The sequence below is a fragment of the Cannabis sativa genome, chromosome 1 (genome assembly GCF_029168945.1).
Source record: "Cannabis sativa cultivar Pink pepper isolate KNU-18-1 chromosome 1, ASM2916894v1, whole genome shotgun sequence".
NCBI classification, from domain to species: domain Eukaryota; kingdom Viridiplantae; phylum Streptophyta; class Magnoliopsida; order Rosales; family Cannabaceae; genus Cannabis; species Cannabis sativa.
In genome coordinates, this window is record NC_083601.1 from 39628161 (window position 1) to 39642275 (window position 14115).

The 14115-nt window shown below is 29.7% G+C and overlaps 2 protein-coding genes across 5 annotated transcripts; one reads left to right on the forward strand and one right to left on the reverse strand.

The window, feature by feature from the left end:
- Positions 1-308: 308 nt before the first annotated feature.
- On the forward strand, positions 309-3669 carry LOC115707421 (probable NAD(P)H dehydrogenase (quinone) FQR1-like 1). The gene is made up of 4 exons (XM_030635380.2): positions 309-491; positions 2241-2334; positions 2864-3126; positions 3243-3669. Exons 1-4 carry the CDS (start codon positions 469-471, stop codon positions 3472-3474), a joined length of 612 nt encoding a protein of 203 aa, XP_030491240.1. The 5' UTR covers positions 309-468; the 3' UTR covers positions 3475-3669.
- Positions 3670-8345: 4676 nt separating this feature from the next.
- On the reverse strand, positions 8346-11867 carry LOC115707425 (transcription factor bHLH112). Of its 4 annotated transcripts, none has more exons than XM_061115024.1 (7): positions 11174-11867; positions 10337-11060; positions 10075-10215; positions 9876-9941; positions 9673-9732; positions 9447-9503; positions 8346-9302 (listed from the first exon to the last, which is right to left on the reverse strand). In XM_061115024.1, the coding sequence occupies exons 1-7, from the start codon at positions 11554-11556 to the stop codon at positions 9135-9137; spliced, it is 1599 nt and encodes a 532-aa protein (XP_060971007.1). In that variant the 5' UTR covers positions 11557-11867; the 3' UTR covers positions 8346-9134. The 4 variants fall into 4 exon arrangements, with proteins under 4 accessions (XP_060971007.1, XP_030491246.2, XP_030491245.2 ...); XM_030635386.2 differs by having other exon boundaries at positions 10337-11063; XM_030635385.2 differs by having other exon boundaries at positions 9667-9732; positions 11174-11864.
- Positions 11868-14115: the final 2248 nt, after the last annotated feature.

The following is a 14115-nucleotide window of genomic DNA, read 5'->3' on the forward strand; positions in this document are numbered from 1 at the left end:
GTTATAATATTTTTAGATTGAATTATTATTAAATTTTATTTTGACAAAAAAAAAAATGGGCTCAAGATCTTATTTGTGTTATTTTGGAAAATATAGAGTGAATTTAATCATTTAACAAAATAAATAATATAATCGGTAATTTTTACAAAATACAAGATCCAAAATAATATTTACCCAACTAAAAAAATACACAATTTTTGTAAATAAAAAAAATACACACAATAATGTAGCAGTATTTTCTTGAAAGGAAATAATAATGCAGCAGTATTATAATTAATATAATATCCATTTTTTTTTTGGTTGAGAAATGCTATTAATATATTATTATGTAGTTATGGAGCACTATAAATAAGGTCCCCATTCGTGATTCCTTGTCAACGCTCCATTCATCCGAAAATACGTTTTTCTTTTTCTTCTTTTCTCGTGAGGGACCAAAGCGCACGCAGAGCGACACAGACTCCTCCATCAATGGCCACTAAAGTTTACATTGTGTATGCATTTTATCTTTCTCTCTCGTTTTTATTTATGATTTGATTTTGATTATTTATCGATCTTTATTATTTGTTCGACGAGATATCCGATCAGTGTTTCTAGTCGCTTTCAATGAAATGGTTTCTGGGTCTTTTTCTTTTGATCAAAGAATATGAGATCTGTTTCTGGGTTTTTTCATTATGGAAGTCATGGCTTCACACCTTGTAAAACCAAGGAATTGAGAATTGCTGGTTTTAACTTTAATGGCAATGGATTTTAAAGGCCAATTTCTTTCTCTCTCTCGCTCTCGCTCTCTCTGTTTTTTTTTTTTAATTAAATTTCAATCACACATAGCATTTATCCAATTACCAAAAACCTATTATGAGGTTAAGGCTTGGTATAAACTCCACAAATTATTCACTGACCAATATGTGGGACAAAACACACACAAATTTTCTTTTTTTTTTTTTTAAATAAATTTCAATCACACAAATAGCATTTCTCTAAATACCAAAATCATACCATGGGGTTAAGGTTTGGTAACTATGTGTGTAATATAAATCCCACAAATCACTATGTGGGAAAGGCCAATTTCTCATGTTCTATTTTTTAAAAGCTTCATTTTTCAAAGTTGAATATGCTGTTTAGAAGATTTTAATAACTTATGAGGATTTGTTTTTCTCCTTTTATATTTAATTACTAAAATGAGAGGCAGAAATGTCATTTATTATTTATTCTGTTTCCTAAAGTCTGAGCTAAATGAATTTGTAATTATAATAATGATAAAATCAATTCTTCTCTGGGCTGTAGTTTCAGTTCATTAACCTTAGATGAGATAAGTAATGATTCCATGATAAGGGTCCTGATCAAATTTAAAGACGACTAGATTTATTTACTTAGTTGAAAAGAGAATGATCTCAGATTCCCAGTTATGTCTCAAGAGCTCTGGCCTTTGGTTTACTTTTGCAACCTGGATATATGCCATCTGACTCAGAGTCAAATCGTACTGTTTGATGTGTAATAATTTATGTCCAAGTAGCTGAAGTTCAACATTACTGTGTATACATAATTCAAAATTTTGGAGAAATAATATGAAGTTTATGTTATAATGATGGTAACAGATATTAACTGGAGATGAAGTGATAGTGAAAGTGAAAACCAACTAAAATCATAATGGAGAGAAATATTCTAGTGCGTGTGCTTTTAGAAATCATGATTATAGATTGAGGCTACTTCTCTCATGGGCAGATATATCTAATGTGTCTATTAGTCTACTCTAGACACTTCACTTATTTATTTGTATGTAGGTGTTTCTAGAAAACTTATTAGATAAGCTTTTAAACTGTTCTAACCACTCCATTTCTTTTGTTTCACCTTTCCATTTATGTCAAAAGAAAACTTGAACAAGATAGAATTATTAGTGGCACTGTTAAAGATTGCAAATATATGTTTTGTTGAACTAGTTGATATGTTTAGTCTTCTACCTGCTTAGCCCCACAAAGTAGTGATACTGATTGATGGATTGGTGTTATGTCACTATTGCTAATAACACATGTTCGCATCAAAGCTGAAATTTTTTGAGCAATTTTTCTGTATGGGACCATCGTACTCTTACCATATCATCTTGGACCTTAGTTAAGCAAAACAGGTTGTATTTGGAATATGGTTTTTTTCCTAACCATATCTTTAACTTTATACAATTGATTTTCATGTTTTATTAAATAATGCTAACTGATTAAAATTCTTGGAATTCATCTATGCGTGATCAGTTATTATTCCATGTACGGACATGTTGCAAAGCTAGCTGAAGAGATTCAGAAAGGTGCTGCCTCAGTGGAGGGAGTAGAAGTAAAACTATGGCAGGTATGAAATTGGCATTAAATTTATCATTTCTCAGGACTAATCAGGATGAAAATTTTGAGTCCTTGAGCTCACATTCATGTGTATCAAGCAGAACATTAGAAACTCAACCTGAATTGTTGTTGTTTCAACAATGATTAAGACATCTTTACAATGTTTTCTCCTGTTTTTTTCCCCTAATTAATTTTTGTTTCGACGGCAGAGTATTAATATAAATGCATGATTTTACTTTATATACTATTTAACATGCATGATTTTACAGTGTTGTTGATTTTTTGTTTTTGTGTTTAGTGGAGTTAGCATTCTCTTTAGGTTAGGTTCATGGTTTGTGCTTATTTGCTTAATATGTATGCTTCAAAACACAATAGCCGTGTAATTTTTGTAGCCTCTTACAATATTTATCTGTTTTAGACTTTAGAATTTGTAGTCTTCAGCATATGTGTGCTAGCTTTCACTAAAGAGAGAAAGATGTTTAAAGACACTTGTAATTTAGTGTGCTTAGTCTGATTGACTAAATTTGGCACCTCAACAGGTACCTGAGACACTGCCAGAAGATGTTCTTGGCAAGATGGGTGCTCCCCCAAAGAGCGATGTGCCTATCATTGAACCCAAGGATCTTTCTGAGGCTGATGGATTACTTCTTGGCTTCCCAACAAGATTTGGAATGATGGCTTCACAATTTAAAGCATTCTTTGATGCTACCGGGGGTTTGTGGAGAACACAAGAACTCGCAGGCAAACCTGCAGGACTTTTCTACAGCACTGGATCTCAAGGAGGTGGACAAGAGACTACTGCGTAAGCTTACAATTCTCGACAAATTATTTTTTTATCATATTCTGTGAGACCATCATTTATACTTTTCACTTCGAGATATAACATTATGCTGATCGGTTTGGTTTCCATGTATGCAGCTTGACAGCCATCACTCAGCTGGTTCACCATGGAATGGTGTTTGTGCCTATTGGATACACTTTTGGAGCTGGGATGTTCGAGATGGAGAATGTGAAGGGTGGCAGCCCTTATGGCTCAGGAACTTTTGCTGGGGATGGCACTAGACAGCCATCTGAACTAGAGCTACAGCAAGCTTTCCATCAGGGGAAGTACTTTGCTGGCATTGCTAAGAAGCTAAAGGGAACTGCTTGATTTCATGATTCACTATGCTTGCCTATTTAGTGTTCTATACATTACCTACACAGAGTATTATCCTATTTCTAAATATTTATCTTCCGATTTGATGTTATCTTGATGAATAATATTGTTTGTCAGTATATGTATTTTTACAACCTGAAACAATGTGTTACTTTTACTAATAGAAGTTTGTTTAGACCTTCTCTTTCATTCCTCGATTTGATCTTACATTCCTAATCCAAGTATGAGCCGTAGAACTAGAACTAGTTTTCTTGTTCTGTTTCTGTGATAGAATGATCACACATGAAGGTAATAGTTCTTCCCATACAAAGCAGTTTCAAAACAGTTCCATTCATCATTCATCAGAAGAAACTAAAACTTGAAAAAAAAAATGGCATAAGTAGTCAACTCTTGAAGCAGAGGGGGAACAACTTCGAATCTCTGTATCTGTCTAAGTAACATGTCTTAATTTGTTTCAAGAATAAGTAAATTAGTAATTGGGATTATTTCAAAAAAACATATAAAAAAATAAAATACTAATTTTAAACATTTTTATAGTTTTTAAGATTTTATTTACATAAAATAGTCTTTTAATCTATTTTTATATTATATTTTTTTTATTTTGTTATTTTTATATTATTTTTTTATGTTGTTTTGATATTATTTTTTTGTTACTATAAATTTTTTTTGTTGTTTTTTTTTTTATATATTTATAAAATATTTTAAAAATATATATAAAATAAATTGAATGCAAAAATGTAAAAAATTTAAAAAAAAAAATAATTTTTATAATTTTTGCATAGTATAGTAATTACATCCCTCTAAGAAGAAATTTGGATGAACTGAAATCCTGTGCCAAATTAAGAATCCTGGCCCTTATAAGAAGAAAACAATTAAAAGCAGGCTTGTGGTCACAACCCAATCTGATACCAAAAGTGACTTCGTCTTTTCCCATAATGGACCAAAAGCCCAAATAAAGAGAAGGCACATTCACCTTTTTCATATAGCTTGGGTTAGGCTTTTTACAAGAGAATTGAGGAGAAACAATAATCCATAATATGATTTGTCTTTTCACATAAGGATTCGAATCATGTCCATAGCCTCACCCACACGTTCGGCTAGAAAATTTTTTTGGTTTTAAGTTGATTTCTTCTTTTCTTTTTTTTTTTCCACTACTTAAGTTTGTATATTTTCTTTATATTCTGAAAATTGGTATCATCCCAACTCTACATGCCTTAATTTTTTATTCTAACTTTGCACCTTGATAAAAACGATTGGTGATGAGTAGTATTAATATTCTCTTCAAGTATTAGAATTGTCCTGTTAAATACTATCGCCGTGGAAGAAATTTAATAAGTTAGATAAAACCTTTCCTTTTTTTTTTTGTTTTGCTTCATGATCTTATTTCTCAAATTTTCAAACCACAGATCATGAGAATCAAAGCATATATAATGATGATGTTACCTTCATGCTTGATGAATATAATGAACCAAAATAAATAATAATAAAAGGGAAATCTTCTGCCACTTTTTCATCATACTTTGAAAGCTTTTATTTCCCTTAAAGCCATCAACTTTTCGTATTAGATATCAAGTAATGTACTGAAAATAAAAAACTTTAAACAATCTTGACCTGAAACTACCAACCTTTTTCCTATTATATGGATAGTTCATCAGTCTTCTAGAGGAGGAGAGATAAACATTACTGCTAGATTCAAAGAGGTTAAAAAGAAAAAGTGGTTGTAATGGACAAAGCTAGCTAGCTGTACTCACTTATAAGAATCTCAAACGATACTATGCCCATTTCTTTTTTTTTTCTTTGGACAAATTATATCAAACCTGTAAACAATTATGTATATATGAACTGTTTAAAGCCCTTTAAGGCCTGAAACTGTTTTTTTGTGGATGGATAACTTTTGTTGTAAAATCAGGTATCTCCAAAGGTGAAAAGAAAAAGGCCAAGCTTTTTAAGCATGTTCAAAAGAGCTTGTGACAGAAGACAAACATGGTTTGGCCATTGATTAGCCAAAACAAGGAAAAAAAAAAGGTTTTCCCATTAAAGTATGATTGAAGTTGCTGAAAGTCATAGATATATATATTAACACACACATATATTACTTTACTAACATCACAATGATGCCAATATGCTTTTCCTTTGAAGTATTCCTTTTTATATAAATGTTTGTTCGTTTTTTTAACTAATAAGTAACCATATCTCAGGAGAGAGTTGAGAATTAAATTCCATGGATGGGAGAGGTATATGGTATAATATACCCTTTGGCCAATCAATTCAAACAAAGTCATTAAAAATGATAAAAAATAAAATAAAATTATAAAAAGCAGGTGCCAAGTGATACCAACCAGCAAGATTTAACAATTAAAGTTTTTTTTTTCTTTTTTAAAAAATATCATTCTAATGATTAGTCATTTTTTTAGTCACAACACAAGGAATTCTTCAATGTTAAGCTTCTTTTAATTTAAATTCGCATACTTGATTAGGCTTTTCAATTTGTTCCCCTGAATCACTATAAGCCTAATTGATATCATATAAAAGACCAATCAGGGAGCAAGGTTCTTTACTTTAAATTCTCTTGTCTACCCGCTAGATAGCTATCTACGTCTTTTTTTTCAGAATTATTAATTTGTGTAAGCAATTTAGTGAATGACAATTAATTTCTTTTCATGTCGGAATTTTATGCTGTGACGTGGATATGCTTATAGAAGGTAAAATGATACACATAATCAATTACTTTTGTTGTTATTAGACTGAACAAGCTTAAACTTTAATTGAAAGCTATAACGTATAAAGAAACTTTTCTTGATAAAGGAAAAAACATATATAAATTAAATTAGATTTTACTGTGCTTATATGTTAAACATTCATAAAACGTTTAAGAGTTTAACAGACATTCCGCCGAAACCAAGAATCTAACACCATTCTTTTTGAGATAATCTTAGTACCAATTTATCTTCTTATCACCACTTTAGAAAGTAAAAAAAAACCAGATAATCTTAGTACTAATTTATTTTCTGATTGTCAAGTAATTATTTATGCAATTGAATCATACACATCAAGTGCTTCTTTTTTTTGCATTGATTATTTCTTATTGTAAGCGTCTACGACTTATTTCTTTAAACAATGTTTTTATATTATCTTTGTTAAACAATTTATCAACAAGAATTTGGCGTGTTCTACTTATTCTTTTTTAGTTTTCGGTTTAGTGAGGGTTTGTCCTTTCAGATCTTCAAGTTATATTTTGATAGCTAATTTGCTTAATTTATAATACAACAAATTTTTATTAAAAAAATTATCTTTATTCTATCAATTAACTTGCGGTGCATGTTTAAAGAAAAAAAAAATCATTATTCCCATATTAATATATATGTATATATATGTGGGTCTTGTGGCCATATACCTTAATTTTTCTTCTTTTATTTTATTTTATCTTTTTATGATTACAAGCTAACCTATAAGATGCTTATTAATTATACCAGTTCAAAAAAAAAAAAAAATACTTATTATAGTAGCACAATGCCGCAGTGTGTGTAATTCTGGCATATATGGGAATATATTAACATCCAAACTCTCTCGAACTTATTATGAGAAAACCTACAATGTTAACAAAATTCATGTCATCATGAGATACTAATATTAATTTACTTTTACACGGGAATATAGTCTACAGCCGAGCTTAATATATTCATTAATTTGTGGATTATGAACATTTTCCATATATTTGGGGATCAACAAACTATAACATGCTATCTAGTATCTAGGTAGCCAGAAAAAACAATCTCATACCTTCATTATGAGTACTATATGTTTAATTATTTGAGCTATCTATTTTGGGTACATGGGATGGGACTGATTCACTTTGAAATGATTCACCAACCTTTTAGTTCTTTTTCCGAAATTGGCAATTTATCAGTTGTTTGGGCATATGTATATAGATAATATTTGTATACGTACATATATATATATACTACTAAAATTATTAACTGTACTGATAATAATAAATAATTTATTTCTTTTTTATATAATTACAAAGTAAATAGGTATATGCGTGTTTGCGGCCAATTGCTTGCCATAAGCACGTGCAGGGAAAAGCGTGGTGAAAATCTTTTTCACAAGTTTAACAAAAAGTTGATCAACCGAAACGAGTTAACTCAAGAAACACGTAATAATTGTGTTAAATTAACTATAATAATTAAGGATTGATCTTGTTTTAGCTGTTTTTAAGGATAATATATATTTCCACTTTACAGAAGATGTGTAATCATTAAAAAAAATGAGATAGCATTAGGAATAATAAGGGATAAAAAGAATAAAAAAACAGTCACCCTTTCCTTACCAAACATATTAAAAAAAAACTTAGTATTTAATTGCTAGTCGAAATCCCAAAAGAAAACTGATTATTTTTCATGGAAACGTATAGATTAATAATTGCGTAAGCGATAGGATCAAACGGTTGAGGATCGTCCAACTCACGCAGTATAATGGTATACAAAAATATACAAACAAAGGGCGTGTACGCTCGATCAGAACGCACTCGCTTGCTCATACATATCTTAATTTTTGTATACATGCAAATCCTTGTTAAGGAGATAAACCCTAATTAAAACAGCAACAGTGGGCTGCCCTCTGATTTCCACTATCACATGTTTAAATTATATAACAAAAGAAAAAGCTGCTCAGCCAGGCACCCAATCAAAATTTAATCATCTCCACTCACTTTCATCTCATTCTCTTCTATTATTGAACAACTCTCTCTCTATATATATAATAATATATATAAATAAATACTAGCCCATTTAATAAATTTATAGTAAGTAATATATATATAATGAAAATAAATAATATAATTAATAATTGGGATCAACATTAAATTGTTTTTCTGTAATCTTTTTTCACTCTTAATTAATAATAAAAGGTGGAATGTAGGCCTGTATATATACATATACATTAAACAGGAACAAAAGGTTGTTGATGACTAAAACCCCCATCTGCTAAATTCAGCTATTCGCCAACCCAAATAAAGAAATAAAGCCGAAAACAACAACAATAACAAAAGCTAAAGCTAGCTTTAACAAATGACAACTATTAATTAATGTCGACTTCCGCTGAATTTAGCACCTGTTCCTGCTCCTAACCCACCTGATCATGATATTTATATAAATTAAACTAGCTAGCTTCATAATTAACATAACATATATTCCTTCTTCTACCCAACTTATATATATATATAAATATATATATCTATATCATTCTGCTTGCAGCTGGCCCAGCATTCTGTCCCTCTAAGAAAAATCATTGTCTTTTCTTATGAGCTCTTTTTCTTTTAATTGTAAAGCCTTTTCTTTCACGACTGGCACAGCACAGCAATTGTGGGCGCTTATCTACCTTTTCGATGACCATCATCATCATCAAGTATAGTACTTACTATACTCCTTTCCTTTGCCCTCTGTCTAGCTAATTTAATCCAAGTCACCAAACAGTACCATTTACTACTCTAACCAAATAATCAAATAGTACTGTTAATTAAGACTTGTAATAATTAGAAGACATACTAATTATGATCACTTATCCAAAATACTTAATAATTATAATAATTAGTAGATAAACGTTTCCGTTGAAATTGCCTTTGCGGCCGCTAATTTGTGTGATGATGATTATCATCACCTGATGAAGGCTCCTCCAAACGACGATGTGGGTGTCCAAAAATCAGCTGTTGTCTCATTGGCAACTGGAAATGTGCTTGAAATTGGAACCAAACATAGTCCACGACTTTTTAAATCTTGTTTTTGGCTTAACTCATCTTGCTTCTTCACTAGTTTATTGGATCCCTATATACACATAAAATAGCATTTAATTTTTAATTAGTGACATTGCTATATATATATATATAAAGAAAAAATTATTTTTTTGAATAAATAAAGAAAAAAATATTAAAACAGAAAAAATTGCTCCATCTTAATAACTAAAACCACCTGTTGGTGTGCTTGAACGGCAGCTCCATTATTCTTCATATATGGAGTACTTAAAACCTGAAAAAGATCCCATAAATTAACAATTTATTAGCACTCATTTATTTATATTCATTTTTAATTAATATTTTTATTTGTTCAATGCTTTTGCATTAATATATATAACTTTTCAATATCATATAATGTAAAATAATAATTTGTAGCAACTACTGATCAAACATACACTGACTTGATCGTGCAGAAACTTGATGTATTCGATGGCTTCATGTAGTACTGAAGCTGTATCCGTCTGTAACAAACACATAATAATGATTCAAGGTTAATTTAGCTATAAACAACCCTTTTAAAAAAAAAAAAAAAATCCAAACATATTTATTGTGTTAATCCAAAAAAAAAAAAAAGTTGTACGGGAAGAAAACTCCAAAATTTCACCTTTCCGAAAGGTGAAACGAGTTGCTGAAGAGCAGTGATTCGGTCCCCCAACTTCTCTTTCCGGACCTAAAATTAATATATCAAAAGTTAGAATTCTTATCCTTCTCTCTTTCGAAGAACCAAGAAAAATAATAAATAGCAATAATAATGGAGGAAAAAGCTTAAATGAATAATAAATATATATGTATATATGTCGTACCTTAAAAGTAGGTAACGGTGACGGCGTTTCAATTCTAGGTCTCTTCACCATGGGTTGGTCATTCCCAGTAGTACTATTACTACTTTTCTTTGAAACTGATCCTGCCGACTCATGACGAATATCTTCCATATTAGAATTAGCCTGTAATTAATATTTAAACCAAAAATTAACACATATCAATTGATAATAATATACATAACTCCTCTATATATATCAATCTAATATAATTATTAATGCTATATATAAATGATTCATATAATACCTTATTATTTGTGACATAATTGTTACATTTATGGTTCTTTTCCTCAAACTTTGGTGTAACGTATCGTAGCTGCTGTGCCTGGGCCTGGGATTGTTGTGTAGAATTTGGAAAAACGCCATCGTTTGGAGCGGCAGTAGCAGGCAAAGAAGAGGCATTCCAAAAGGGTGTATTGTTGGAGAAGTGCAAGCCAGAAGCTTCTGAAGGAGAAGGAATCGGCGCCGAAGGACGAGAGCTTAGGATTAAGGGAGAGAATCTTGGCCAAATATTATTATTGTTAGCATAATTACTGTTAGTGATGTTCACTGATAATTGGTTAATATTGCTATTTCCAAAAGATTGTTCGTGTGCTGCCAATTGATTTGTTGCTGTTGCTGTTGCTGTACAAGTAGTAGTAGTAGCTGTAGTTTCACACTCAAACAAATTTTGCAACAATGTTGCTGACGTGTACTCGAACGGAGACGAGGATACCGGGAAGCCGGCGGACAAGGCTTGGCTTGTTGCGGAGGTGTCCATGATATCGTCGCCGGAGAAATCCTTGGGCGGAGGATTAGTAGCTGTAGTGGCTGTGGTACAACTTGTCCAACAATCTTTTTGGATTTGAGATGATGAATCGTTTTCGTAATTCAACTTGGCGCTACCCAGGTGGTCTTGTTGAAGAATGGAATAAAAATTGTTGTTTGATCTCTCACTTCTTCCATTATTAATATTATTACTACTTCGAGAACTACTGTCACAACAAAATAATTAAGAATAATTATTAAAAAGGATATAAGTAATGATTATTTGAATTTATTAAATCAATTTTAGATAAGATAGATATAGAGAAATAGTTCTTACATAAATGGTTGGTTAGTTGTGAAATCTGAGGTCGGTGAGGTTGAAAGGCCATAACCCATCATTTGCAAGGATGACGCGGAGTCAATATTAAGAATACCATTACTTATATGATCATCTGTTTGGAGGTGATGCCCAAGAGATTTTTGATCTTGAAAAATGTTATTACAAGAGTGATCATCATGAATTTTAGTCTCATCCCCAGACGAAGAAGATGACCTTGTCATCTTGATGTCAAGCAAATCGTGGCTAATAATATTATTCGGCCATCCAAAACTTCCCATGGAACAAGGCAACGCGGCCGCCGCCGAAAACACGCTTCTCGATGGGTTCCACCAGTTCCCGCCACCGCAAATCCCTCCCTGAATTTGAAACTCCTCCGCCATAGCTAATAATTAACTAGCTATATATACTACTTATATGTTAACAATAAACAAATTCTTATATATCTATATATATAGCTTTTGTTGGTAGCAAGTAGTAAGTAGTGTTGGATCCGTGAGCTGAGCAAAGGATGTTGTGTTTAATTGTATTGCTTCTCTCTACTATATCTTTTTTGAGTCACGTATTATATATATAGAGAGATATAGATAGAGATAGAATGAGTATATAAGTTTGGGATTTAAAAATTATATATGAAGGGGTTCGAGTACGGATAGTGCAAACTTCATAACAAGTATCCGGTTGACAATTCTATGGTGATTATAATTTGACAAATGAGAAGAGAAGAGAGAGATATTATATATTTTAATATAAGACATGTATTTGGAATCGAATTTTCTTTGCCTTTCGTTTTTATTTATTTATTTTTTTACTTTTTATTATCATTGCATATTTTTTTATTGGTTTATCCCTTACTTTCCTCTTTTATTTTTGTTTTTGTATAAATAATTCATCCCAATACATATTTATTATTTATGCATTTAATCTTAATTATTTATATGGTGAAATTCTTGTTTGTTCTTTATGAGTAAAAGTAAAGCAATGGTGATAATGATGGTGTGTGTATTTATAATAACTATATTATTTGAAATAAATGCCACGTAAGTGTGGAAGAGCGAAATGTATACTTTTTCTTATAATAGTTTATTTAGTGGAAATTTGAAATCAGATCAGACGGTTGAAATTGTTTGAAGTAGAAATTTGTAAAGGCAAGGCATTCATATATATAAATTGTAAAATGAGGTTTTGTAAAGCTTTTATTATAAGGACCCGTTGGGGTTGAAGAGTTGATGGTCCTTACAATAATTTGATTGTAGAGATTACGTTTCCTAATTCCCGGATGCCATATTAAGCGCGTGACGGACACATTAACTTCTACAATCTATAGAAATAATAAGAGACCTGCCCTTTTGTAAGGACATCCATTTAATATTTCAAAAAAATAATAATTTCCTCATTAGTTAATTTCTCTTAGAATTTTTAATGGCTCTAGTTGGGATACTGCTAATTAATAAACCAGTAGTATATATTTAAATCTTATGTTTTTTTTTTTTTCTTTTGAGGTAATAAATCTTATGTTTTAATGCTTAAGATGATTAAAAATGAGAGGGTGGGATATATATTATAAGTGATGAATTCCTAATCCGAACCCCACCACTGCAAAGTCGTGTCGATACCCTAGTAACATCACAATTAAACAAACATTTAACTACCAATTAAAAGGTGTTCTTTTTCTTTAACTTTTATTTTTTTCCAGCTGAACTATTTATTTAACTAGACCAAGAAAAAAGTAGTCGAAAATTAAAGGGATTTTTTCAATTATATACTTAAAATATAAATTATTTATAAAAATACCTTAATAAATCTCAATTACAATAATACCTTGCCACATCATTAAAAAATACCTTAATTCTAAAATAATATGCCAGAAACAAAATTAATCCCAAATTCCATTTTTTATTATTTTCCCGAGTTTTTAAAAGTAACATTTTGGTTACTTATGATGCTGATAAGAAACTAATTAGTTACTTTTACGTAAAAAAAATTCATTTTAAAATTATATAATTTGGTTACCTCTAAAATCTTATCTATAAACATCTTAATAATCAAGTAGCTATTTTTAAACTATATTGTGTTATCTTATTATTTAAAATACATTTGGGTAATCTTAAAGTTTATTTTTAAAACTAATGAGTTGTCATATAATATAATATAATAAACTGCTATTTTTGTTTACCAATTATTTTATATACATTTTTATTACTTGTGTTTATTTTTATATTATATTAAATTAATTTATTATTTTAAATACTTTTACGTTACTTTTTTATTTTACCTTTATTAAAATATTTATGTTTCTTAGATTATTTAATAAACTAATAAGTTACAATAAAATTAAAAAAAATGCATATAACTTATTGGTAAACTTACTAAATATTTAAATTGCTAATTAGTTATTTTTAAGTTATATTTTTAGTTACCTTTTAAGTTTACAGTAAAAACTAACTAGTTTTCATATAGTATAACAAATAAGCATAGATATAAAATAATATTATTTAGTATATTTTATAATAATATTTAAATTAATTATGATTTCAATAATATACCAATTGGTTATTTTTTATAAAATGATCCAGTTTAAATAAAAATATCTAATGTAGATAATATAATCTAATGGTAACTAATTAGTATATGATTGGTAGCATGTGTAAATGTAACTCAAATATTTCTTTTATTTTTAGAAAATGATAAATTATATATTTTCCACGTATTAAATTGACTACATGCAATCATGATTGTAACTTTTTTAAACTTAATTGAGCAGTATAAATTTTTAAATTAGATATAAAATAGAGATAAAGGAAAAATATAATGCAATCATGATTGTAACTTTTTTAAACTTAATTGAGCAGTATAAATTTTTAAATTAGATATAAAATAGAGATAAAGGAAAAATATAATATGTATCAATATATATAAAAGGAGGAGAATGGCTAAAAAAG

Bases quoted from the DNA above. Each gene is read 5' to 3' on its own strand.
- LOC115707425 (XM_030635384.2), bottom strand. From the start codon at position 11,556: ATGGCGGAGGAGTTTCAAATTCAGGGAGGGATTTGCGGTGGCGGGAAC. The intron at 9,733-9,875 runs GTGAAATTTTGG...TGTTTGTTACAG, and splicing joins TCGTTTCACCTTTCGGAAAG to ACGGATACAGCTTCAGTACT. The intron at 9,504-9,666 runs GTATGTTTGATC...GATCTTTTTCAG, and splicing joins TTCTGCACGATCAAGTCAGT to GTTTTAAGTACTCCATATAT.
- LOC115707421 (XM_030635380.2), top strand. From the start codon at position 469: ATGGCCACTAAAGTTTACATTGT. The intron at 2,335-2,863 runs GTATGAAATTGG...GCACCTCAACAG, and splicing joins TAGAAGTAAAACTATGGCAG to GTACCTGAGACACTGCCAGA. The intron at 3,127-3,242 runs GTAAGCTTACAA...CCATGTATGCAG, and splicing joins GGTGGACAAGAGACTACTGC to CTTGACAGCCATCACTCAGC.